Source organism: Rattus norvegicus, chromosome 2 (genome assembly GCF_021556685.1).
Source record: "Rattus norvegicus strain SHRSP/BbbUtx chromosome 2, alternate assembly SHRSP_T2T, whole genome shotgun sequence".
In the NCBI taxonomy this organism is placed as follows: domain Eukaryota; kingdom Metazoa; phylum Chordata; class Mammalia; order Rodentia; family Muridae; genus Rattus; species Rattus norvegicus.
The window spans coordinates 136,796,746-136,823,523 of record NC_141535.1 but is presented as its reverse complement, the minus strand read 5'-3'; the positions used below and the strand labels follow the sequence as shown (position 1 = coordinate 136,823,523).

The following is a 26,778-nucleotide window of genomic DNA, read 5'->3' as shown; positions in this document are numbered from 1 at the left end:
CTCACGTAAAGGATAACCCTTCATTGGGCTGGCCCACAGCTCAGAGGTTTAATCCGTTGCCATCATGGTGGGAAACATGGCGGCAGGCTGCAGAGAAGGTGCTGGAGAGGTAGCTGAGAGTTCTATATCCAGATCCACAGGCAGCAGGAAGAGAGAGAGACACTGGGCCTGGCTTGGGCTTCTGAAACACCAAAGCCCCACCTCCAGTGACACACTTCCTCCAACAAGGCCACACCTCCCAATAGTGCCACTACCTGTGAGCCTATGTGGGGCTGTTTCCATTCAGACCACAATTGTCTGTCCATACATTGTAAATGGATTTTAATAAACTCTATCAAGATGACCCAGCTACCCTTCCAATGACCGAGGCAGAGCCCTCTGGATTTACTTAAACAGCTCTTGCACAATTACTGAGGGGCTACCCCTATTCTATTTTTCTAAGACTCTACTGGCTACTTCCCCATGGGCTCGAGGGTTGAGTCTTGCCCAAGCTCATTCTGCTCCAGCAGTCTGTCCTCGGGAGCATTTCACTGGGGCATGTGCTGCTGGCCCACCACATCTAATGGAGAGCTCCTGTGTTTTCTATCTTCTCCCTCCTTCACTCCCTCTTCCATCATCACTACCCAAGCCCCCAGCCCAGTCACTGAAACTCTGCCTACCACTCCCCAGTAACTGGCTACAGCCACCTTTATTTAACCAATAGTTTTAAATTGGAGAACAAGGTTTAAATAGCATCACTTGGTACATGTGAGGATCTGCTTGCAGGGGCAACCAAATCTTGGGGGCCAATGTTTAGCATTTGTATACACAGCACCAGACCAACCACCAACACATACATACATACATACATACATACATACATACATACATACATACATAACATACATACAAAATTGTGACCTTATGACGCTGGAGATCTGTGTACCAGCAAGTTCTCTTCTGCTAGGTAGATCCTCCACCCAAAGCCACAGTTTTAACAAAAGAGTTCTGAACCCACGGTCTGGATATTGTCTTTGCAAAGGAGCGTAATCCAAATGTTGTATGCTTACATGTTCACACGCATGTACATGTGTGCACATGTACTCGTGAATGCCCAGGAAGAGCTTATAAGTGCTGTTCATATATCCACATACATGCATGCACACATTCCTACATACATATTCACACGTGTGCATGCTTACATGCATCGTAGCTGATAGCAGGGTCTCAGTTTGTGTGAGCCACTGTCTTAGGGACACGCCATTTTCTCACCACAGAAACCATCCAGGGAAAGCCTTACTAGTGTCGCCATGATCTTATAGAGCAGGAAAGTGAAATTCAGGAACATACGAGAGCACCGTGATATGTATGAGATCAGAACACCATGATACATATGAGACCAGAACAGCCAGCCAACGCTCTTGGTCCCAAGTTAAATGCCCCTTTCATGAACCATAATAGCCAAGTAGAATGGATAGAGGCCTCTTTGGTGTCAGGTAGAAGTTGCTCATTTTTATACCACATAAAAGTTAGCCCAAACCACACACACACACACACACACACACACACACACACACACACTCTCCTGGAAGCATAGCCCAGAGAGAGCACTTGGTCACTGGTTCTGTTCCAGCCATCTAAGAAAACATCAGACACACACCTTTCTCCACAGACAGAGGAGCCAGACGGAGCCAAATACTTAGCTCCTTAGCTCCACAGGCCCTAGAGGCCAATCTGATTTATGGCTGGCTTTTTCCCATTTCATGTGTCCTCTGTCCTCCATTTATCCTGGGGGCCTATGGGAAGGATAAGGGCTAGCAAAATAGCTAAGCAGGTACTTGTCACCAAGCCTAAAGACCTGTGTTTGATCCCTGGAACCCACGTGGTTGAAGGGAAGAAGCAACTTGTCCAAGTTGTCCTCTGACCTCCCCAGCATGTACTGAGGTGTTCTGTGAGATTTGGGGTTTTAGCTTTAAGACAAGATATTTCATTATCCAGGTCTGGCCTCAAATTCACGGTGAAGCCAAGAACAACCTTGCATTCCTCTTCCCCACCTCCTGAGTGCTAGGACCACCGTGCCTGGTTTATGATGATGCTGAGAAGAGCCTCAGACCCCATCTGTGCTAGATGAACAATCTCCCAACTGAGCTCCCCCCACCCCCTCCTCCCAGTGTGCCTAGAGTGTTCTAACCCAGCAGATCTGGGTCCTGCTGAAGTTGGCTGTCCCCTGAGAACACAGAAGTGATATCCAGCCGGTGCCTGTAGGTGAGCTGCTCCCTTTGCACCAAGGTCCTGGGTTGGCCCAAGAATGACCTTTCCCATCTTGATGTTTAGGTTTGTCCATCCCCGTTTTGGGCCCATCAAGTGCATCCGCACCCTTCGAGCTGTGGAGGCTGAGGAGGAGCTGACCGTTGCCTACGGCTATGACCACAGCCCCCCGGGGAAGAGTGGGCCCGAAGCCCCCGAGTGGTATCAGGTGGAGCTGAAGGCCTTCCAGGCCACCCAGCAAAAGTGAAAGGCTTGGCCCTGGGTTCCAGAGACCTGGGATAGAAATCCGGATCTATGCACTACATTTATCTGACAACGGGACAACCAGGGACTGTTCATGCCGTGACTTCACATCCTCTCACCCTGCGTTAGCAACGACTCCTCTCGCATACTAACTAGGTTTGACTGTATTACTCATACCAGATTTAAAATTAGCTAGCCTTGCAACAAAGCCCTACTGAGAGGGACTGTCGAACTGTGGGACAACATGATGTTCTTTGATGGTTGAAGTCTAAATCTGGACCACGTTCAGAGATACCAAATGATTAGGCTGAAAAAGGGAAATGGGGTTCTTCGGTCTTTTTTTTTTTTTTTTCTCTTTCTTTCTTTTTTTTTTTTTTTTTTTTTTTTTTGGTCGATGGGTTTTTTTTTCCCATGATGCTTTTCTCTACAGCCAGTGCAAACGGTGCTCAGTCACCCTTGCATGTTGCCAACCGTAGGGCAGGAAGCGATTACGTCTTTATATACATGTAGGGCCACTTGCCTTTTAACCTTTGATCTGTATCTTGCAATAGAATGGCATTGTTTTTGTTGTTACTCTCCTAGCTTCCCAACGTTAGCTACTTTACAAGAGGAAGCTTCCAAATGGATTTTGCACTCGTAGCAGCATACAGGTCTTTCTGGTTCTTTCTCTGCCATTTCATTCTTATGTCCTGATATAAGGTCCTGGCTCGTAGGGCCAGACTGTTATTATAGACTTAACTATTCTCGCATGTCAACAGATATCTTTGCTTTCAGATGTGAGAAGAGAGGAATTTACCTTGTTCGCATTAATTATGAGAGAGTTGTAAGGTATACGTTCAGGAAAAAGAGGGGAAAATTAGTATTTCTAAACAGTTGTTAGAGCAGTTTTTTGCAGTATCTTCAGTAGCATTGGTAATTTTTTTCTTCTTCTTGGGTACACATTAATTGTACATAACCTAGTGCAGTCTGGCTTGTGACACAGCTCATTGGATTCAAATACCATAGCCAATGTGCATTCCAAGGCGGAATGCAAACTTCTCTTTGAAGTCAGCGTCATGTCATGAAGGCAGACTTGCTGATCGCTAGGCATGGATCAGATCCTTAGCGGAAGCTTCTCGTCACAGCGATTTCAGAGCACTTAGCTGCTTCCAAGAGCTCACACCTGTGCGGTTAATACCACTAGCATTTCAGCCACCTCACAAGCCGTATGTAACCACACCTGCAGAAGTACAGAGAGAGCCCCACTCTTTTAGTTTAGCACATTAGGTCTGTAACATAACTGGATTGCTCTGAATGAAGGCCGAGTTTGAAGGCCGAGTTTGGGGAACACCTCCCCAAGGCGTCACTCCGTCTCCAGGAGGCCTGGGAACAACCTTTGCTGAAGCCTGCAGCTGTCACCAGGGCTCCCTGTGGCCTGTGTTGGTTTAGGCTTAAAAGATAAAGCTTTCTACCAAGCTGCAATCGATCAATCATCGCTGAAGGAGCTGGGAATGAGGAGAGACGCTTACTTTGACATTCTGCTGTCAGTTGTAGCTTACTCTTCGTGGCTTTCACAAGTACTCCGTCTGGGACTGTGACACAGTTTGCCCATCAAACAGCCCCAGGCGGAGAACTCAGCCCTCGGTTAAGATAGCCACACCTGAGCTCTGCGCCTGGGTGACCGTGCTTTCCAAGAGAGCTAGTCACATCCCTGTTTGAAAGCTTAAGGAGACAGTTCCCTCAGGAGCCTCCTGCACAGATGACTGGATAGTTTCTAGACTGCAAGTCAGCGGGGTAGGATGGCTTCTGGTCTGTAGAAAGAGACCATTCAGTAAACTGTGACAGAAGGAGTCTGTGGATTCGAATTCTGAGAGGAGCTTTTATGTAAATGTGTCCAAAGAGAGTTGGCTGCCTTGGGAAGAAAGATGGCTGACTTCAGTCACCAATGAGACAGAAGAAGAGAGGGCAGGTCCCATCTCCATTCGCCTGGGCTCACAGGATTTCATATCTGGGGATGGAACCTTAGCCTCAGTTGCTGTAGGGGCTCAACTTCTATCCTAAAGGGCTACTCTAGCAGTCTCATCCAATGGAACTCAACTGTGGGGGCTCGAGGGCCAGCAGAATCGTTTGTCAGGTAAAGGTGCTTGTTGTCAAGCCTATGGCCTGAGTTTCGGCTTTAGGGCCTATATCGTAGAAGAAGAGAACCGACTCCTGAAAGCTCTCCTCTGGCCATACCCAGGGTGGCATACACACAGCCCTACACACACACAGATGTGGCTGCTAAACTGGCTAGTCTACTTTCCCCATTCCACAGTGGAGGAAGACACACTGGATTTCAAACCCTAGCAATATGTCTGTGACCCTTAAGACAAATCACAGGAAGCAATTCTCCCAGCTGAGCCTCTCTGTCTCCCCTCTCCCTGTGTGTTTCTGGTGCCTTTCAGCTCCTCTTCTGCCGTGTGAGAAACCTGGGTGCGTGTGCAGAATGACAGCCCAGCTGATTGCTCCACCTCACCTCTCTCGCTGAACTCTGCCTTTCCCTGAGTGTGACCCATTCCAGTCACCGTTTTCCCCACAGACCTTCTCCCTCATGCCCCCTCCCTCTCCCTCTCCAAAATACCCAGCATCATCACAGGTCGCAGCTGCTGGAGAGGCCAGAACATCACTATGTGGTAGAGAAGTGGACAGCACAGGCACTACGCAGAGAATTAGCTGCTGAGGGAGGTTGGGGTTTGCTCCTTGCTTGAACCAAAATGGAAAAACCTCAGAACGTGCCTTCTACATCGCATCTGCCGTAGATGGAAATGGGAAGCAGACAGATCTGGTCTTCTCTCAGGATCATAATCACAAACAGACATGATTGAGATTCTGTGTGGTAGGAAGAAAAACTTAACTGTCTGCTGTCTTCCAAACAGCTGGAGCTTGTGCACTTGCCTGACGCCTTGGTCTCCAGGGGACTCATTCAGAGCTGTCTCAGTCCAACCCTGCATGACTTGACTCATCTTTAGCATCTTTTCTATGATGAACTATTATTACCTTGTGTTAGAGTTAGAATTTAGGACTAGAAACTAATCCACAGAGCATGTCCCTCCACTGGAGCATTCTCTGGAACTAACAAAAGCAAACGGAAGAACTGAATTTAGGACACAAAAGAATGATAAGGTTACAAAGTAACAGGCAGAAGACTTGAGTTTCTTAGTACAGATTCTTATTTTAACCCTCTCAAATCCTGATCTCCCCAGCAACTAAAAAGGAAACGTTTCTTTGTCAAGGCCTCTTTGAACCTGACTGGGAGTTCAGCCTCATTACCCTTTGGGATTCATCAGACTTGAAAAATTATTTATCGCCAACTACCCTCCCCCTTCACACACACACACACACACACACACACACACACACACACACACGTGTGCCAACAAGTCCACGTAACCATTTACAAGATTTAATTGTGACAATTAAAATTGTGTTGGACTGCAGATACAGCTCAGTGTCCAACATTTGCTTAGCAACTAGAGAGAGGCCCTGGCTTACATCCCTACAACTGGGGGTGGAAGGGTCAGTTATAAATGCTGAATTAAAAGAATGTCTTAGCGAGACAGTGTGTGACACTTGTATTAATTTCAGTTCATTGGTTTAAAAAAAATCTAACTTTGTCACTGCAAAATGTGCTGCCACATCTTCCAAGAGGGTCAAGAATTCTCGACTTTGTCTATTCTCAGTCACCTCAAATTCTGTCTTCAAAGTAGTGATTTGGAATCCAGCCATCTTTTGTTTTCGACAAACAAGCAAAACTATGTTGCAAGATGGATAGTTGCAATGTTTCTTTGCTGCAGATCAAAGGTTCACAAATAGATTCAATTTACAGGTACGTGAGGTACCTCGATAGATTCCCCCAGAAACACCTTGGATTGTTTTCCCTTCAGAAATTTTAAGCTTTGGCGTCAGGGTTTTTTGGTTTGGGTTCTAGTTTTAGAGGGTTGTTTTTGGTTTCTGGGTGGTGTTTTGTTTTTTGTTTTTAGTTTTTGGGGGTTTGGGTGTTGGTTTTGGTTTTATTTGCTGGGGTTGGGGCGGGGAGGGCAGGGGTGGTGATTTTTGTTTTCAAAAATACTAAATTTTGTAAGTTTTATTTTGCCAAACATGTGCATACATATTCAAAGCAATGAAACTATTTTCAAGCCATAAAGCCGCAGGGGAGGAGCCCTTTTCACAAATTTTAATGTGTTTGTATGTAAATAGATGTTTGTATGAAATATTTTCATGGTAGAATGAATATATTTAAATGAAGTTGAATTATTCCAGTGCTATTTAAACACATGACAAAAAAATTTTTGGTGAGAATTATCTGAGTCTATTGAGATATAATGCAGATCAATTTTCATTTTTAGAAATCAAAAGCCTACAAACCGCTCTGACTGGTGATCACCTCCTGGTGGGGTGGCGTCCGATGTGAGGTAGGCTTCCCCAGTGCCTCAGCCGCTTTCTGGTGGTAAGTTCGGTGCTAAAGAAGATGTGTTTACCTTTTAGTGATTCCTGCAGGCCTCCGAGGGGCCTGAGAGCGAATCGAGGCGTTAGAGACACCGGTGCAGTTACCCGAGCACAATTTCTTTGCAGGGCAGCAGAATCAGAAGCCAGACTTGGCCGTGTAAACCTCGGAGCTGGGTTTCCCGGCTACCTTCACTCGCCACCCCTAACTGCCTAGTCACAATGTCAGGGAGGCGACCCTCAGTGGAGTTGGGGTCTGGACCCCGGGGGTAGGACTTCACAGATTTACCAATGCTCTTTGCCTTCTGACCTCCCTCTCCTAGAGGGAGGAGGAGAGCAGCCGCTGGCAGGGGCCATTCTCAGCACACTCCTTATCCTGTCTCAGCTCTGGAAGACTATGCATCTAAGCACCCGACTTCAGCCAGAGAGGGAGACCTTCCGAGGATAATGGAAACCCGTGATTCCTGTCTGTGACTTCACACGCAGTTGTTAAATGTCATTTTAATATGAAGACCATTCATGTACCTAAGACCTCCCAACTCTTCCGACTCTTGAGTTACGGGAAAGAAAAACAAAACAAAACAAAATCCTTTATGATGCTATCCCACCTGAGTGCGTTCCCCAACCCACCTCTGGCCCTGGGTATAATTAAACAATACCTGACAAGTTTCACTGTGTACACTAGCAATATGAGCACTGAGCCAGTGCACCTCGGTTACCATCGGTTACTACAGTGAGTCTCCATACACAGGGATACGTACGTCATACCTGGTGGTTGCTTAAGAAAGTTATGAAGTTACGTCCATGATTCTTAGCTCCTTTCTTCAAACGTTTTTCCCCCTCCTGGTTTTTCTGTGTTCTCCTAGCCTAAAGAGCATTTGACTGGGTTGTGAGGTACGTTTATGGAGTAGAAGCCAGGGGCAATGCTTTCGGGCTTGATTGTAACCAAAAGTCAACCCATCGCAGTTTAAAAAAAAAAACAAAACATCTTTGGTCTTTTGTGGAATTTGAACTAAATCTATGAGCCTTATTCGATATCTATAATTCTATGATTTTTTTTAAATTACGGGAAATCAATGGAAGATGTTTACATGAGTAATGTTTGCCCTTAACTGTGTTATGAATGAATTTTTTGTAGTGTGTCTGGGCGCATGTGCAAGAAAGTAGGAAAAATGTTTCTGAAACAAAACTTGACAAATATTTGTAATGAAAAGTAAACTTAAAGATTGCTATAATCGCGCTATAGAAACAATGCAAGTATTAAACAAAATGTACAATCACCTGTTGTCGGTTTTCTTTTTCTCAGTTATCTAGAGAAGAAGAGCAGCAACAGTGTCCATAGGGTGTGCCTTCCTGTATATTTAAGTTACTAAGTGAGCTTCACTTTGTAAATTGTTTACAAATTCCAATACAGGGATGGAGCCAAGGTGACTCAGTGGTGCTCTGACTGCCACACACTGTGGCTGGAGAGATGGCTCAGAGGTTAAGAGCACTGACTGCTCTTCCAGAGGTCCTGAGTTCAATTCCCAACAACCACATGTTGGCTCACAACCATCTGTAATGGGATCTGGTGCCCTCTTCTGGTGTGTCTGAAGACAGCTAGTGTACTCACATACATAAAATAATTCTTTAAAAAAAAAAAATAAACACATACTGGCTGGGCCTTTGATCCCAGCACTTGGAGGAAAAGACAGATCTGAGTTCAAGGCCAACCTGGTCTACAGAGCGAGTTTCAAGACAACCAGGACTACACAGTGAGACCCTTTCACAATAAAGCACAAATAATCACAGCAATAAGAAACAAAAAGATTACACAGTGCTCACTGCTCTTCCAGGGCACCGGAGTTGCCAGCACCCATGTCCGGTGACTCACAACCACAACACCAGCTCCAGGGGTCCTCATGATGGCTGCTTCTGGCCTCTGCAGGCTCACGCGCTCGTGTGCACATAGCTTCACACAGACACACACTTATCCACGTAATTAAAAGTAAAGTGAATCTTTAAAATAAAAATCTTATCATGAAGATTGGCTTAGATGGATCAGCAGGTAAAGGTGTTTGCCACCAAGGCTGAGTTCAACCCCTGGGACCCAAAAGGTGGCAAGAAAAGAACCATCTCCTGCAGGTTATCCCTGACTGCCACATATCTACTACAGCACATATGCCCCCTTGCCAGTAATAACAAAAGTTTAGCTTAAAAAAGGAAAGAAAACATTTACCACAAGCCCTTCTTTTCTGTGAGAGCCTGGACTCTGGGCTCCATCAAGTTGACATCTGTAGCCAACTGGGACACGCCCTGTTGGTGACAAGTGCTCAGGGCTCAGTGTCTGCTCTTAACTGGTGGCAGAATGTGAAACCATGTCCTCCGTTCCCCCATCCTACCTATCTCTTCAGTTACATACAGTAGGCCCAGAGGCTGCCAGCAAGGGGGAAACAAACCATTAACGAGCCTTGCAGTGACCAAATGTGCACAAGTGAGTAGACTTGGGGGAAGAAGAGGAGTGAATAGTGCAGGGGAGGCTGAACCTCGGAGCTTGGAGTCAGGGAAATTTCCTGAGGGTAGGAAAAAAACTAGATCACCATTCCAGGCTGGGGAGAGACAGACCCCCCGCCCCCTACCCCTGCCCTGCTCCCGAAGTCTGAAACACCTGTGTGTAGTTCTCACAGGAGCCTTAATAAGAGTTGGGGCTGGCTGCAGAGGAGGACGTGGGCTGGGGTGCCCAGTGTCCAGCTGGGAACTGTGTTCCGAAAGGTCTGGAAGCCGTTTCCTAGAAAGCCACCCAATGGAGTGAAGCTATGTTTGTTTGTCTTCAGAAAGCAATTTCGTTCAACTGAGTTTATTACAGTTTTTAGAAACAGTCTTTTTTGTTGATTGGGAAAGTATTTTTTTTCTTTTTTCTTTTTTTCTTCTTCTTTTTTCTTTTTTTTTCGGAGCTGGGGACCGAACCCAGGGCCTTGCGCTCGCTAGGCAAGCGCTCTACCGCTGAGCTAAATCCCCAATCCAGGAAAGTATTTTAAATTACATTTGTTTACCGGGAGTTGGGATGGGGTGGGCACATTTGTGCCTTGGTGTTTCTGTCTTTCTCTATAGGTCAGAAGATTTTTTTTAAAAAAGGATTTATTTATTTTATGTATGGAAATACACTGTCACTGTCTTCAGACACACCAGAAGAGGGCATCGGATCTCATTGCAGATGGTTGTGAGCCACCATGTGGCTGCTGGGATTTGAACTCAGGACCTCAGGAAGAGCAGTCAGTGCTCTTAACCGCTGAGCCATCTCTCCAGCCCCAGAAGATGACTTTAGGGCAGTAGCTCTCTCCTTCAGTCAGTTGCTCCAGGGATCTAACACAGGTTGTCAACAAGCACAGTTGAACCACTAAGCCATCTTGTTTTGAGTCGGGGTCTGGCTATGTAACACAGAGTGGCCTCAAACTGTGGGCATTCCTCCTGCCCCCCAGGCTCTGGAGTTACAAGCATATGCTACTCCATCTGGCTCAGAAACACTCCTGAAACCATGTTATCCCAAGATCTTCCTCCCATGTGCTAACACTATTGCTCCAGCTGTGGTATGAAGACTCGGGTGAAGAGGGAGGCCCGGTGGAAATAGGGAATGAAATGTTTTATTGGTTCTTCATGAATTTCACATCATGCACCCCAATCCCAATCATCTCCCCTTCTCCTCATACCCTTGCAACCAAGCCCCCTCCAACAGAGAAGCTGTAGGGTGTCGTAGTGTGCTCCACGTATACCCCTTTGCCCACACTTATTTGCTTGCAAATGCTCATTGCAGTAAGTCCTTGGTCTGGTACGAGGCCTCTGCTTCTGCTTCACTGTCCATACTGGACCCTCTCTGGGACTCCTCTTGGCTAGCCTGTTGTTACCCTGTTCTGTAGTTTTCTATCTGTAGGACCGGCCCTTTCATGCACTTCAGCAGTTCACTGATGGCGTAGATGTTGGGGTGGTCCAATTTAAAGCCCTAGATCTGGACCTGAGAAGTGTCTGAGCTGCTCAGCCCACCAGCTCTCCCACAACCACACCGTAAGGGCGAGCTCTCCTGCCCCATCCAGGCTGGCTCATCCAATGGCACCGCCAGCAAGGGGCAGAGTCAGCTCTCCCACTCATGCTCTCCCATGACCTCCGAACTGACTCATGCATACCCACGCCGTCAGGCCCAGCTCCATTGTGCTGCCCAGGCACATTGCAGAGCCCGGTCTCCTTGGGATGTACTTACAATAGCAATTGCTGGACTTTAGGGCTGGGCTTTTAAAATGCATATTTGGGGCTGGAGAGATGGCTTCATGGAGAAGAGCACTTGCTGGTCAAACATGAAGATTTGAGTTCAGATCCCTAAGGACCCACATTAAAAAAAAAAAAAACTAGCTGTGGCCCCCACCTCAATGCTGGTCTCAGTGCTGGGGCAGGGGAGGCAGGCAGTGACAGGGAGGAGACAAGATGGCCACTTTGGGCTTGCTAGCCACCAGCCCAGCTCCAGGTTCAGTGAGAAACCCTGTCCCAGAAGTAAGGGCAGAGAGTGGCAATGACCAATACCCTTTTCTGACCTCAGGAAGATTAGAATATAACACACACACACACACACACACACACACACACACACACACACACACAAACATAAGATTTGTTATTTACGTACAATGATAGAAGACCAGAATGCAAGTGTCAGTGAAGAAATACTTTGTCAACGACAGTTTTCCCGTCCTATGTAGCCACACAGGGAAGCACAAGATGAGGAAGACAGGAATCTAGAGACGCTTAAGGCAAGAGCTTTGCCTGTGTCTCCCTCAGGAAGGATGCTGAGTCAGGGGAAGCACAGTAGGACTGGATAGGTTCTGGGGTGCAGGACCTTCCTGAGTTCAGACCTTGGGGTGAACGTGTCAGGAGGTATCCAAGGTTTATGGAGATCACTGGAGTCGTAGCCCCTGGCTGTGCTGGGCTGCGTGTGAAAGACACCAGTCTAGGGTCTGCCCTGGGCCAGCCAAGGGCCTACATCAAAGCAGAGCTGCAGGACTAGGGGTGTGGCTCGGTAACAGAGCTCTGGGCTTGGGTCTCCAGAAATGAAAAGAAGATGCTGGACAGTGAGTAAAGGGGGAGCCTTGTGCTTGGAGTGTGAGCGACTGAAGTGAGGAGAAAATGAAAGTTACCTCCCATCCTCAGGTCACTCAGGGGTGGGAGGGGAAATGGTTCCCGGACAATCCTTGACTTTCTTTAGGGCTCAGCTCCCTCTTGTGGTGAGGATTTATTCTCATATCATTAACCTAGATAAAGAAACACAAAGGCCAGGCACCTTTCACTTGGGAAGGGAAGCAGAGGCTGGAAAATCAGGAATTCAAGTCATCCTGGGCTACATCAAGGCTAGCCTGAGCCATGTAAGAACTTCTTGGAAACAAAAAACAAAAACAAACAAACAAACAAAAAACCTGACAACAAAACAAACAAAAAAGAAGAGTAAAAAGGAGAAAAGTCTACCAGGGTTGGGGTATGGTTGAGTGGTAGGACAAGTGCACAATATGTGGGAGACTCTGGCACCACACACACGCACACACACACACACACACACACACACACAAACACAGACACACACACAGACATACACACACAGAGAGAGAGACACACAGAGACAGACACAGACACACACACAGACATATACACACAAACACACACAGACACACACACAGACACAGAAACAGACACACACACACACACACACACACACACACAGAGGCACACACAGAGGCACACACAGAGACAAACAACACACAAAGGACAAAAACAACCTTACCCAATCGTAATCACCAGATTGAATTTTGAATAGCTTTTTTAATTGTTTTAAAAGCCCACATTTAAGAGGGCTAATAGTACTTTTGGCGCCTACAGTAAACCGTATCAAACAAAGCTGGTTTATATTTAAAGACAAAAGCTCTTTTGTTCTGGTTTGGTTTGGGGTTTGGGTTTTGATTTCAAGACAGGGTTTCTCTGTGTCCTGGAACTTACTCTGTAGACCAGGCTAGCCTCGGAACCCAGAGATCCACCCATCTCTAGCTCCCCGGTGCTGGGATTAAAGGAGTGCACCACCACTACCTTGCACAGAGATACTTTTCAAAGTGCTCAGGTAGAATGCAGTTATCTGACAGATGTGGGTTATGCGCCCATTAGTCCTAAAGGTTCAAACCCTAGCGCTTAGGAGACGGGAGGCAGAGGATCTGTATATGAGTTCAAGGCTGGCATAGTTTGCATAGCAAATTCCAGGGGCAACCAGAGCAACCTAGTGAGACCACATCTTCTTAAAAAAAAACCTTGAAATGAAAATTAATTTAGGGATGGCCAGATGGCTCAGTGGTAAAGGCACCTACTACTCCCGTGGAGCCTGAGCCAGCATGGTGGAAGGCGAGAAGAGACTCCTGGGATTGTCCTTTCACCTCCACATATGTACAAACATGCATGCACAAAAATAAATTAAAATGCGATTTAAAATTTTAATCTCTCTCTCTCTCTCTCTCTCTCTCTCTCTCTCTGTGTGTGTGTGTGTGTGTGTGTGTGTGTGTGTGTGTGTGTGTGTGTGTGTGTGTTAACATGAATGTGGAGGTCAGAGAGCAGCTTGTAGAAGTCAGTTCCTTCCAATGCATGGATCCCAGGGATGAAGACTAAGATGGCCACAGCCCCAGCATCTGTGCTTTCACTGGCTGAACCATCCTGCCAACCCATAAAAAGTAATGTGAATCCCAGCTTGTCATTTGGGTGGGTTATGTATATACTAAAGGAAGTAGCCTGCCCCCTAGCAACTAAACTGATCCCTAAAAGAGCAGTCAGATATTTATCATCTCGTGTATATATTTATATCATAAATGTAAAATTATATATTACAATTATAATCCTCCACCGAGTGCATGTGTGAACGCGTGCTTGTGTATGTACATGTGTGTGCACAAGAACACCTCTTAGGTAGGTGGTGTGGCGTACAGCCGGAAACCTGACAGGAGTCAACCACGATTGCAAGTATCGTGCACTTGGCCTTGATGCAGTCACTGTGGAGTCACTCGGAGTCTCAGATTCAGGGAGAAAGGAAATCTAGCAAAGGGGAGAGGAGTGGGGAGCACCAGAAGGGCACAGTTGGTTTTCCACAGTTCTCCATGTGGGTTTTAAGGAGCACACACCACCTATGAGCCTTATTAACCTCTGGCAACATTCCTGAGTTCACCCTCCAACCTCAGTGGCATCAAAGCTTTACACGGGAGATTTTCAAATGTTGGGTCTCTTGAACTCTATGCTCAGCCCCATTAACTGCATGGAGTTGCCTGGACAGGACCCAAAATCCCTGGCGCTTTGCCTTGCATTTGAGTCCAACAGTTGATGCACGTGGTAGTGTTTCTGGGCAATAGCAAAAAGGTTAAAAGTGAGCAGAAAGGATGACGGTGGCTGTCTTCAAAGTGCTCTCTGGGGGCCATGTCAGGATCCAAGCAGTGCTACCTAACGTCACCAGAGAACAAGCCAGCAGTTTCAATGTTTGGAACTCTGCAAGCTAATACGGGGGAGGGGGGATGTGTACCGGGAAGCTGAGAGGCAAGCTCTGGAGAAATTCATTATATCATCATGCCTGCTTTTATGTTTTTAAATCTGGAATAAAAAAACAATCAAATAATTTTAAGACTCCCAGAGGTTATTAACTGTAAACGTATGGGGCTCAAGAATCATTGAGGCAGACAAACACTATCTGTCCTAATTGCAGCTGAGCCATTGCCCTTCTTTAGTTTCTGGGGCCTCCTGGCATCTAATCCCTATTGTGAAATGGATGGCTCAGGTATTGCTAAATGTTATACTGCTCCTAGAACCCTCCTCCAGTCTGATTTCCTGCTCCTTAAGCTGCTCCCTGGCTGTCATTCTGACTTTGGGGGAAAAGTGTTGGACGTATTAGCACAGCCCGTCTGTGTCTGTGGTAGTCACATTTCTTCTCACTGACTGTGACTGCTCTGGGACTCTTGCTCTGAACGTTCACAGATCTGTCCTCAGAGGTGGGACCATTTGTAGCAGGGTGGCAAAGCAACCAGGTTTTGTGCCTCTGAAGATCTAGGAAAAGACCAAGCCAAGGAAGGTTTTTCCAAGGTGAACATCCCTATTCGCATCCCCACCCCGAGCCCCTGTTCCTGTCATCGTGCTCTGGTCTTCTGTCGTTCAGACCTGACAAGTGTGTTCCTAACTCCAGACCATAACATCTGCTAACCTCACAAATGCTGTCCCTACACAGCTTCTCTCTCCACATCCGGCACTCAGCACCATGTCTATGTGACAGATGCCTTCCGGGCCATACATATCGCACACTGCCCGCTCCAACATCCCGTGTTTGTTTCAGTCATCCTCCATGGTGCATCTTCTGCTGAGCACCACTGAGGTACAGCATTTGCTTAACCCTTTTTATGGTGCCTGAAGTAATGGAGAGTCTCATTCAATATTGACTAGACACATGGATGAGTCTTTCCTGGGAATTTCCACTTGGAGCGATTGTTCTTCTGTGAAAGAAACATGGAGCTAAGCGGTAGTGCACAGCAGGAGTAAGAAGTACAAATTCGGACACCCAGAATAGTTGGATGACGTCCAGCAAGAGGCAAAGTCAATCAATCAATCCATCCATCCACCCATCAATCAATCAATCAATCAATCAATCAGTATAGTGGGAGAGCCATTGAGATGGACTGAAAGTGGAAAATAGTAGGAAGTGTGGAGCCTGCATTCTATGAACCACTGTGCTAAACATCTGGTCCCGTCTGCTAAGGCAAGCTTGGGAGGACGACCTTATGGATGTGGAGACAGCTCTTTCCTTCAGCCTTCGGTGTAAAGCTGTCCTCTGACCTCCACACACTCCCTGGCATATGTCCACATGCACGTACACACCATGCATGTACACTGTGCACACACACTAATGATAATGAGGAGGAACAAAATGGTTACGAAGAAACAGGGTAAGAGTTTTAAAAAAAAAAAAAGGACATAGCAAGCTGGGTGTGGTGACGCACGCCTTTAGCCCCAACACCCAGGGAGCAGAGACAGGTGATCTCCGTGAGTTCAAGGCCGGCCTGATCTACATAGAGAGTTCCTGGACATCCAGGGCTACAGAGTGAAACCCTGTTTTGAACAAACCAAAAAACAACAACAAAAGAGTAGGAAACTCTGTGCGCATGTGGCCCAGGCCTGTAATCTCAGCATTCGGGAAGCTGAGGCAGAGATTGAGATTAACCTGGACTACACAGGAAGGACTACTACATTTGTTCTCAAAAGAACAAATATTGGGCTGGAGAGATGGCTCAGCGGTGCAGAGCACTGACTGCTCTTCCAGAGGTCCTGAGATCTAATTCCCAGCAACTACATGGTGGCTCACAACCACCTGTAATGGGATCTGATGCCCTCTTCTGGTGTGTCTTAAAGACTGGGTACTCATATACATAAAAAATAAATAAATATTTTTTAAAAAGTACAAATATTAAAAAAAAAAAACGAAACATGTGGGACCTGCAGAGGACTGTGAAGCAGTTAATACTTGTGGGTAATGTGATTACCCATATTTAACATCAAGAAGAATGGCTGAGTGAACTTTCACAATTACTAAATATTCTCTTTAGCTCCTCGGTACCATATCAATGTGCTAACATCAAACTCACTTCTATACATTAGCAGCAAGCAATGAGGAAAATTAAACATAGTGGGGCTTCAGAGATGGCTCAGCAGTTCAGAGTGCTTGCTGCTCTTGCAGAGGACCTGGGTTCAATTCCCAGAACCCACAGGGTAGCTCACCACCATCTATAACACCAGATCCAGAGGATCCAATGATGCCCTTACCTGACCCCTGAGAGCATCAGGAACACGTGTGGTGCATAGACACACGCATACAGGCAAAACAGCATAGATAAAACAGGTAAACCTTAAAAGAAAGAATAATAAAGCGGTGAGGGATGGAGGGGGACACCAGCCAATCCCTGACTTCCGTAGGCACCTGGACCAAGGCACACAACCAACCACACATACTGTATCCACACGCAATGAAGTAAAAACTCTCAAAGACCGAGTCCCTTTAAAAACAACAAAAAGACAACAAAAATACAATTCTAATAAGTAAATCCAATTCTTTAAGAAGAAAATTCTAACTCCTCATTGGAAGATACTAAAGAAAAGCTAAATAAATAGAAGAATTTGCTATGCTCGTGGGCAGAAGGATCTAACTTATTACGATGTACCCATGCTATTGTGAATTTCCTCTTAAACTTTTACTATCTATCTATTTATTTATTTATTATTTATTGCCTCTGTGAGCTGTCACGATGGCTCAGTGGGTAAAGGTAGTTGCCACGCAAGTCTGATTTTTTAAAGTACTTCTGCCTCTAAAATGATTTAGTCCCAAGTAAACCTTTTAATTTGCAGTACACATTTCGCAACAAGCATGGTGAATACTTGTCAATCTTTTGAAAAGGGATTACATAATGTGCCTCTATCTGTCTCCAAATATAATCACTGTTCTCATAAAGATGAGCTTTCTTGCGGTCCTGCCACGGCCCCACACATGCTAGATAAGTGCCCTTCCATTGATCTACATACTGCCGTACACTGCACACTAACGTTTATCAATTAATAATGCTAGCATAACTTTTAGTCGTGATTATTTAGTTCAATGCATGGCTTGTTATATTCGCTTTATTTTCATCTCCATATTTTGGGACCAATCCTTTTTGCTTTCTTCTGAGTCCTCTACATTTTCATAGACCATCTGAGAACTCCATGGTCTAGTATCAAATAATGATTAAAGGAGCTTTGCAGAGGTCAGGAACTAGAAGGCAGCTCCATGCAAAAATAGCCACCTCCTCCACCAGGGGGCTGCTGCCCACAAGCTCCTAAACTGAACCAAGGTGGAAGTGAGAAAGATGGCCTGTGGCCCCAAGGACAAGAAAGAGGGAAGCAGGGCCAGATGGCAAAAGCCACTTTTCAAAACACAAGCTCCCAGCCCCTCAGTGTCTGCAGGTCAGTGCTAGAGGAGACATCTGTGGGACACTGGCTGGACCTCTGCAGAACCAGCTTCTCTCTCCGGGGCAGAAACAGCTGAGCAGGCAAGCACCACAAAGTTCAACGCCTCTCTGGATCTTCCGTCTCTGTCGCGTCGCAGAGGCTGAGACTGGAGGTTCATGAGTTCAAGACCTGCCACCCTTACAGAGTGTGTTCAAGGTCAGCTTCCGCAACTTGTTGAGATCCTGCTTCAAAATAAAAAGTTTAAGTTCAAAATTAAAATTCAAGTGGGCTGGAGAGATGGCTCAGCAGTTAAGAGCACTGACTGCTCTCACAGAGGTCCTGAGTTCAATACCCAGCAACCACACGGTGGCTCACAATCTGGTGTGTCTGAAGACAGTGACAGTGTACTCATATGCATAAAGTGAATTAATAAATCTTTTTAAAAAATTAAAGTTCAGGGGCTGGGGATTTAGCTCAGTGGTAGAGCGCTTACCTAGAAAGCGCAAGGCCCTGGGTTTGGTCCCCAGCTCCGAAAAAAAAGAACCAAAAAAAAAAAAAAAATTAAAGTTCAAGGCCAGCCTGGTCTACACTGTGAGTTCCAAGATAACCAGGGCTACACAGGGAAGCCCTGTCTTGAAAAAACAAAATAATAATAATAATAATAATAATAATAATAATAATAATAATAATAATAAAAAGTTAGCCTCACAGTAGTGGCACAAACCTTTAATCCCAGCCCTCAGAAGGCAGAGGCAGACAGACCTCTGTGAGTGTGAGACCAGTCTGGTCTACAGAGCAAGTTCCAGGACAGCCAGGGCTATACAGAGAAAGCCTGTCTTGAAAAGCAACAATAATAAACATTAATTAATTAATATTTAAAAGTAAAACAGTGACAAAGATTTAACAGGCAGAAGTGGCCCTTGCTTCTGTCAAAATGCATCATCATCAGAAGGTGGAGAGGGGACTGGTTAGTCTCACTCTCTTTCCTTCTGAGAGAGAATCTTATTATGTGGACCAAGCTATCAGTTCTCCCTCAGCCTTCTAGGGTTGCGGTTCCGTGTGTGTGCCATGTCTCGCCACCACCCCACCCCCCCGCGCCCCTATCACCTCCTAAAAGGGAGGGGTTCTCGCTCGATACTCATAGCAGAGAAAACAAAGTCAGAGTGCATGACTCGAGGTTCACCCTCCAGTAACGAAACTCCCAGAAGGCGCACGTTCCCAGCAAAATCCCGATGCCATGTTGCCAGAGCATCGTCACGCTGGGCAGAAATTGCTCATTTTCACAAAGCATGATTCAACCATCACATCAGGAAATGACTCCTCTTGAAGCCAAATTGTTAGAGAATCCAGAGGAATCGTTTACAGAGTGATTTTCAAATGTCAAACGCTTCGGGAAGAGGGGATGACTGTGTGGCGATCAAATACAAGACACTGGCCTCGGAATGTGGAGACTGGCACAATCAAAGCCATTATAAACAGAATTAATGAGACCGCCCCTCCTCCCGACCAGGAGGAGCCACAGGAGGAATCTGTAAGCAGAAGCCCTTTACTGTGCCTCGCACAGTGAGGAGGCATGGGGCCATGAGGCCACAGAGCCACAGGCTATAAAGCCGTGAGCTAAAGTGGCACCGCTGGTCCTGAGGAAGCTGGTTTACAGAACACTAACAAAGCAGTGCGGCCAGGGTCTTCAAACTCTTCAGGTGACATATTCTAGGCAGGATGGCTACCAGGAAAGGGGCTGCCCAGTCTGGAGAACTGAGTTCAATTCCAGTGACACACACAAAGATAGAATTGACCTCCCCAAAGTGATCCTCTGACCTCTGCATGTGCCCATACTCAGAACACACTGTCCAAGCTTGCTGTCTGAGATACACACTATAACCAAAAAGACTTACAAATCCCCATCGCACTTGATTGAGGGAGGTCAAGGCAGGAACTGAGACAGAGGAATGCTACCTACTAGTTTACCCCTCACGGCTTGCTCACCCATCAAGTGAGCATCCCTGACCCGACTTAGCCTTGTCCCTGGGGTCTCTGTTCTACCATAAGCTATGCAAAAGTCTTTACTGGAATTCACTTGCTACACTGGCGTCTTCCCCAGCGTGCTCTTGTAGGAATTAGGTGTCACATTTGTCTTTTTAACAAATGGGTCCAGAGTCTAGTGCAGCTCTAAATTTGGAAGGCTCTTCAACAAGATGAAAAATTCTAACTTTTAACATGCTGAGGGGGTGCATTTTTTCGACATGCTATAGACTTCAGAAACAAAAGACATCAGACAGCTTCTCTCTCTCTCTCTCTCTCTCTCTCTCTCTCTCTCTCTCTCTCTCTCTCTCATTTTGTTTTTCAAGACAGGGTTCCTTAGTGTAACCCTGGCTGTCCTGGAACTCTCCCTGTAGACCAGCCTTGAACTCAGAAATTTGTTTCCGTCTGCTTCCCAAGTGCTGAGATTAAAGGCGTGCAGGTTTGCACCACTACCTGGCTAAGTGTTTGGTTTTCTTTCTTTCTTTTTTTTTTTTTTTTTTTTTTTTTTTGGTTCTTTTTTTCGGAGCTGGGGACTGAACCCAGGGCCTTGCGCTTCCTAGGTAAGCGCTCTACCACTGAGCTAAATCCCCAGCCCAAGTGTTTGGTTTTCTAAAAATAACTATGAATGGCTAAGAAGTGGAACCTCCCTAGATAATCATCAAAAAGATGAATGGATACAAAAAAACGTGATCTATAGATATGGAATTGCATTCAACCGTGAAGTGCTCTAAGTGGGACTCCCGTCTCAGAAGAGGAGGTGGGAAGAGTGTGAGAGCCAGAACTAGGTTTCCAGGTGTGACAGGGGCGTTACACAAGGGTTACACACATGGCCTCACAGCAGCTGCGACTGCGCGCACAAGACCTGCACAGGGAAAGTTCCAGCGTAGTCCTAACCACAGCCGAGGAGCTATCAGCAATGGAGACTGACTGTGGGGAAGGGGAGCCAGTTTTCTCTGCCTGTGGTGCCTGGGAGGCCATGCACATGCTGGCAGCAATTACTGGCCTTAGGACCTTAGCTCCCAACATGGACGTGCTGGCTCACAAAAGTAAGAGGACACAGCATTGAAAGGGAAAGTGGTAGGAAGGATATAATAAATATTTAAAAGGAAAATGAGCAGCTATAGAGATGGCTCACTGGTTAAGACCACTGGCCGCTTTCCCAAAGGCCGCAGGGTTCGATTCCTACCACCCACACGTCAGCTAACAACTCTCTGTAACTCCAGTTTCAGGTGTGCCAACGCCTCTTTCTGGCCTTCCTGGGCACCAGGTACATACATGATGCACAGGCATACAGGTAAGGCAAAACACCCATGGGGGGGGGGGAATTGATTGAGATAGTGACAGATAGATAATTGACAGGTAGCTGATAGATGATTGATGATAGATAGATAGATAGATAGATAGATAGATAGATAGATAGATAGATAGATAGATGACAGATACATGATAGAGATAGATGTTTTCTAATGAAATGACATTTACAGGACTGTAATTTATGGAACTGGGGATAGTACATTGAATAAGCCAGACTCAGAAAGACAAAGATGTTGTGGATTTGCTTTATTGCTTACGTTAATTACATGGGAATTTGCACATCTGCATGTAAGATGCTGAGAGTCCCTGCCCCCAGGAGGCTCTAATTGGTAAATAAAGTTGCCAGCAGCCAATGGCTGGGCAGGGAGACGGAGGCAGGACTTTAGATTTCCTGGTCAAGGAAACCATGAGAAGAAGTTTTTAGAATTGCCAGGGAAGCAGGAAGATCAAGCTAGGGAGCTGTGGAAGAGAAAGCATATAGCCATGTAAGAACGAACCAGGGAAGAGCAGCCCCGGGGCCCCTCCCCAGTTTGGGTCTGGGATGGCAAAGATGGAGTACAGATTTTAGTAAGTGATAATTCAGGAGTGTCAGAGGGGAGTGGCCCAACCATTGAGCTGCTTAGGGCATATTAAAAATAGGGTGTGTGTGTGTGTGTGTGTGTGTGTGTGTGTGTGTGTGTGTGTGTGTGTGTGTGTATTAAAATATACATGGTTCAGGAAGCCAAAAGACTGAGACAGGGAAAGAAAAAACCATAAGGTTGCTGGAAGAAAATGGAGAGGGGCGGGAGGAGAGAGAGAGAGAGAGAGAGAGAGAGAGAGAGAGAGAGAGAGAGAGAAGATACAAGATACATGTGACAAGGGGACAAAAGAGGGACAATTGTCAGAGAGAAGGACCAGCAAGGAGGTAGCAGGAGTGTACACAAGAACAGTGTACACAAAGAAAGTGTCACGAGGAATCCATTACTTCAGGCGGTAACCTAAAAAGCAATTTTTAAGAAAGAGAAAAATAAGTGAAAGAGCCAATGAGGTGGCATATGTCATGGTGTAAGTGTGTTCTCTGTGAAAGTTGTAGCTCCGCCATGACAGAGGCCACTGTGAGCAGTAACTGCCCACGATCCCCTGCGGAGAGTTTGAAAGGCCATAGTTCATGCCAGGCCTCTCATTCCAGACAGAGCCTGTCCACACAAGTCAGGAAGCTGCTACGACTGCTGACCAGAGTGACTTTTGTACCTATTGATCGTCAGTGGCATTAGGACCATGCAAATGTATCTTGAACCACTTGCTTCAGTTTTCCACACACACACCCCCTCCATCCCCCGACTTGAAGTTGCCATGTGGGAAGAATACAAATGTCAGGAAGGACCAACCTTAAGCTGTCCCACCTCAGCTGTCCAACCCTCCCCAACTGCCCCTCAAGTGACATTGTCCTGGATACCCCAACCAGAAGAGCTTAGCCAACTAGCTTGCTATCCCTCACCCACAATAGCTGGGGAATAATACATATTGTTTTATCTACTCAGCTTCAGGGGAATTCGCTGGGTGACAATAGATATGGCATATATAGTAACTCATTTAATTGTACAGTAACCCAAAGAGTGACTGTCTGTCTTTTCTAAAGTGAGGATATCCTGGGCGTGGTGGGGCAGGCCCTTGTCCCAGCACTTGGGAGGCAGAGGTAGGTGGATCTCTGAGTTCTAGGCCAACTTGATACCCTGTTGTTCAAAAGAATATGAGGACAAAGCTGGCCACCAAAGCTCGAAGCCTGGAATTCTGGAATTCATAAAGGTAAGAAAGGGAAACTTGGGCTCACACACACACACACACACACACACACACACACACACACACACACACACACCCATGGTTATGATAAAAAAAATTTTTTATTTTTTTTCAAAGTTTTTTTTTTATTTTATATATATAAGTGCACTGTAGCTGTCTTCAGACACACCAGAAGAGGGCATCAGATCCCATTACAGATGGTTGTGAGCCACCATGTGGTTGCTGGGAATTGAACTCAGGACCTCTGGAAGAGCAGTCTGTGCTTTTTTTTTTTTTTCCTTTTTTTCGGAGCTGGGGACCGAACCCAGGGCCTTGTGCTTGCGAGGCAAGCGCTCTACCACTGAGCTAAATCCCCAACCCCCAGTCTGTGCTCTTAACTGTGAGCCATCTCTCCAGCCCATATGATAAAATTTTGTAAGTGAGATTAGAAACCACACAAACAAGGCCAAGGGGTTAGGCAGAGCTCCAGGCATCAAGGTAGACAGGAAACACAGGACAATCAGCCCCGTTCTGTGATCTCCAGTGGTCTCTTGGGTCACATGCACCGGGCTGAGACCTATATAGCTGACTCCTTAACGAGACTCATCTGGCTTGACAAATATTGACACATTTAGGCGGAAGGACTGGAAATGAGGATAAATATGTTGTGTGTTTGCTGACCTGGAGGGTGCAGGTGAAGGAGGCTAAAAGTCTCTGCTTAGCTCAGGAAAGGCATGGCTTCTGTGTTCAGCTCTCTAAAACTAAGTGAAATTTCAAATATCAAATACCGATAATTTCAAATATTGAATAGAGACTTTCTCTACCTGTATACGTGTGGACCTGTCGGCTGGTCTGTGCCCGGTGATACTCAGTATGATAAAGCACGAGCCGGTTGAGAGGGGATGCAGGTGGGAACGTGGTAACAGGTGAATGGTCCTTTGGGCACCGTGATGTTAGAGGCCTTCACTACTTTTGCAGCAGCTCAGGGGATCTACTGATGGCAGGTCCTGGATGTCGCCGAGGAGAGCGGTCCTGACAGAGGGCTCAGTGAGCATTTCTCTTGGATGTCGCTGTTCTTCTATTTGTCACATCTGTCTCTTTCCTGGGTCTGTCTAGTGACTCCAAAAGCCACCCCAAACCCACTAAGTCTTCCTGTTCTCTTTTATTTTGTTTTTATTGTGTTGGGGCTTACGGTATATTGAACTTGGGCCTCAGGTATCCTAGGCAGATAACCTACCACTGCACAGTATTACCAGCCTTTTAGATTTGTATTCATTCACTCATTCATTCATTCATTCATTCTGTTTTGAGACAGAATTTCAACCCAGTCTGCCCTCAGACTCATTGTGACCTTTAAATTGAGATCCTCCTGCCTCCACCTCTTAGGATTATGGGTATCCCGTACATTCTGCCAGGGTCGCAGTTACAGCTGTGTCCTTTAAGCCACAACAGTAAGTTGATTGTCACCATGACCTCACTTCCACATGCCTTCCATTGCCACAGAATTCCCAGCATAACTGTGATGATGTCACTACCCTGTGACATGGTCTCATTTGTTACCCAAGTAAAGTCCACATTTCTGTGAGGCTGTCACACTACTTCTTTTCTACCTCCGCCCCCCAAGTCCTTCCCTAAAATCCAAAATACTTCCTTTGTTTACTTAAGATAATGGCCTTAGGGGGCTGGAGAGATGGCTCAGTGGTTAAGAGCACTGGCTGCTCTTCCAGACGTCCTGAGTTCAAATCCCAGCAACCACATGGTGGCTCACAACCATCTGTAATGAGATCTGATGCCCTCTTCTGGTGAGTCTGAAGACAGCTACAGTGTACTTCTATATAATAAATAAATCTTTTTTTGAAAAAAGATAATGGCCTTAGGCAAGTACCTGACTGGCCAGACCCATCAACAATCCATTCTAGAAATAACTTAGGACTGACAATCAGTTCGTTCTTCTCTGTGTGGTTGCGACATCCAACATCGGAAATAATCAGTGGCCACATTTTCCTCCCTACTGAGCCAGAAAAAAAGAGAGAACTCCAGTTGTTGGAGGAAAACTGAGGACATTCAGTGTGGGGCTCAGTCAGCAAGTGAGGAGCAGCCTCAGCTCCCGAGTCCACAGTGATGAGTCAGAGGCCAGACAGGCTTCTACGGCAAACACCTGAGCTTCCCTTCACCTTTTCTTTTCTTCTTTTTAATTTTTATTTTTGAGGTAGGGTCTCAGGTAGTCTAGGCTGGCCTTGAACTCATTAGGCCAAAGGTGACACTAGATCCTGATTGTTCTGTCCCCACCTTGAGCCTTGAGCACACTAGGCAAGCATTCTGCCTACTACCTCCAGGCCTGGTTTAGCCTTTTTGATACCTGTAAGGGACAGTCCTAAGCCATACCAAATCTAGCTCCTCTTGGGGCCATCACGATTCTTCTGTCCCTTGATTTAGAGAATACCTCACAGGGACCTCAGAATGTCATCCAGATGTCTTTGTTGATGTGATGTTTCTACACAACTCCACTCTGCGCCCCCTCCTGTGCTGTCTGTCTGCTTATCCAACCAATCACACTTTCTCAGTATGACAGAATTCCTACATTCTTGCTGTGGTGTGCTTTTTGAAACTATCTCTTGCCTACAGAGAGACTGAACCTTTGCTGGACCTCGTAGCCAAGTTAATGGAGGTTAAGATTATATACTTCACCTATCCGTGTGCTCAGCCTGTTTAACTTGCCTGTAAGGGAACAATGTCACCAATCTTAATATGCTTTGGATTTTCCACACAATCAGCTTTTACAACATAAGTCAAATGCATATTTACTCTTAAAATTGTATACCCCTCCATGAGCCAAAATAGTGTGTGCATGCAGGTGTGTGTGGTAATCATTTACCGAAAGCATGGCTGCAGGTTGAAGGCAATCTTAAGACGAGCAGCCACCATAACTGCTGGACGTGTTCATATCGGTTGACAATGTGTGAGGTTTTGAGTGCTACTGGGGGTCAGTTAAGGTGTTTCTTTCCTTGTAAACCTGTTAAAGAGCTCCTCAGAGAAGCCCATACCATGTTTCCTGTGTTCAATAAATACAGAGCAAAGTTCTTTGCTAGGAACAAGCACAACACACAGGCAACACAGGGCGAGCAATGGGGGAAGATCAGACAGACCACACACGGGCTACAGACAGAAGATACTCAGAGAAGTGAAGAAATCAAATCTGGGCTCTCTGGGTCAACCTACTCCAAGAGAAGTCGGATTTACTCCTTAATGAGACGTCCAAGCATTTACTCTCTGTGTGTGTGTGTTGTGTGTGTGTGTGTGTGTGTGTGTGTGTGTGTGTGAGAGAGAGAGAGAGAGAGAGAGAGAGAGAGAGCACTTGTGCCATCTGTAGTATGCAGGTGCCTGTGAGACCCAGAAGAGGGCAACAGATGGCCCAGAGCTATCGTTACATGTGGCTGTGAGGCACCCAAAATCAGTGCTGGGAACTTAACTTGGGTCCTCTGGAAGAAGCAGCACCATTAACCACTGAGCCATTTCTCCAGGCCCTGACCTACATTCTAAGCCCTTCAAAGACAGTCCAATTTGTTTATACAATTCCACAGCCTACGACCACTGGGGGACAACACATAGTAGGAATTTGGCAAACATTGAACAGACAAGATTATTTCAATAAACCAAGTGAAGTAGCATGTGCCAGTTTCAGCAAAGAGGACCCAAGTTCCCAACACCCATGTCAGGTACCTCGAAACC

At 46.1% G+C, this 26,778-nt stretch overlaps 1 protein-coding gene across 1 annotated transcript in view; it reads left to right on the top strand.

Annotated features, from left to right (window-relative positions):
* The window catches only part of Setd7 (SET domain containing 7, histone lysine methyltransferase), a 42,783-nt gene extending 39,509 nt beyond the window's left edge, over positions 1–3,274 (top strand). The window contains exon 8 of the mRNA NM_001109558.1: positions 2,314–3,274. Coding sequence (NP_001103028.1) covers positions 2,314–2,494 — 181 coding nt within the window. The 3' untranslated portion in view covers positions 2,495–3,274. The remainder of the gene's footprint in view (positions 1–2,313) is intronic.
* Positions 3,275–26,778: the final 23,504 nt, after the last annotated feature.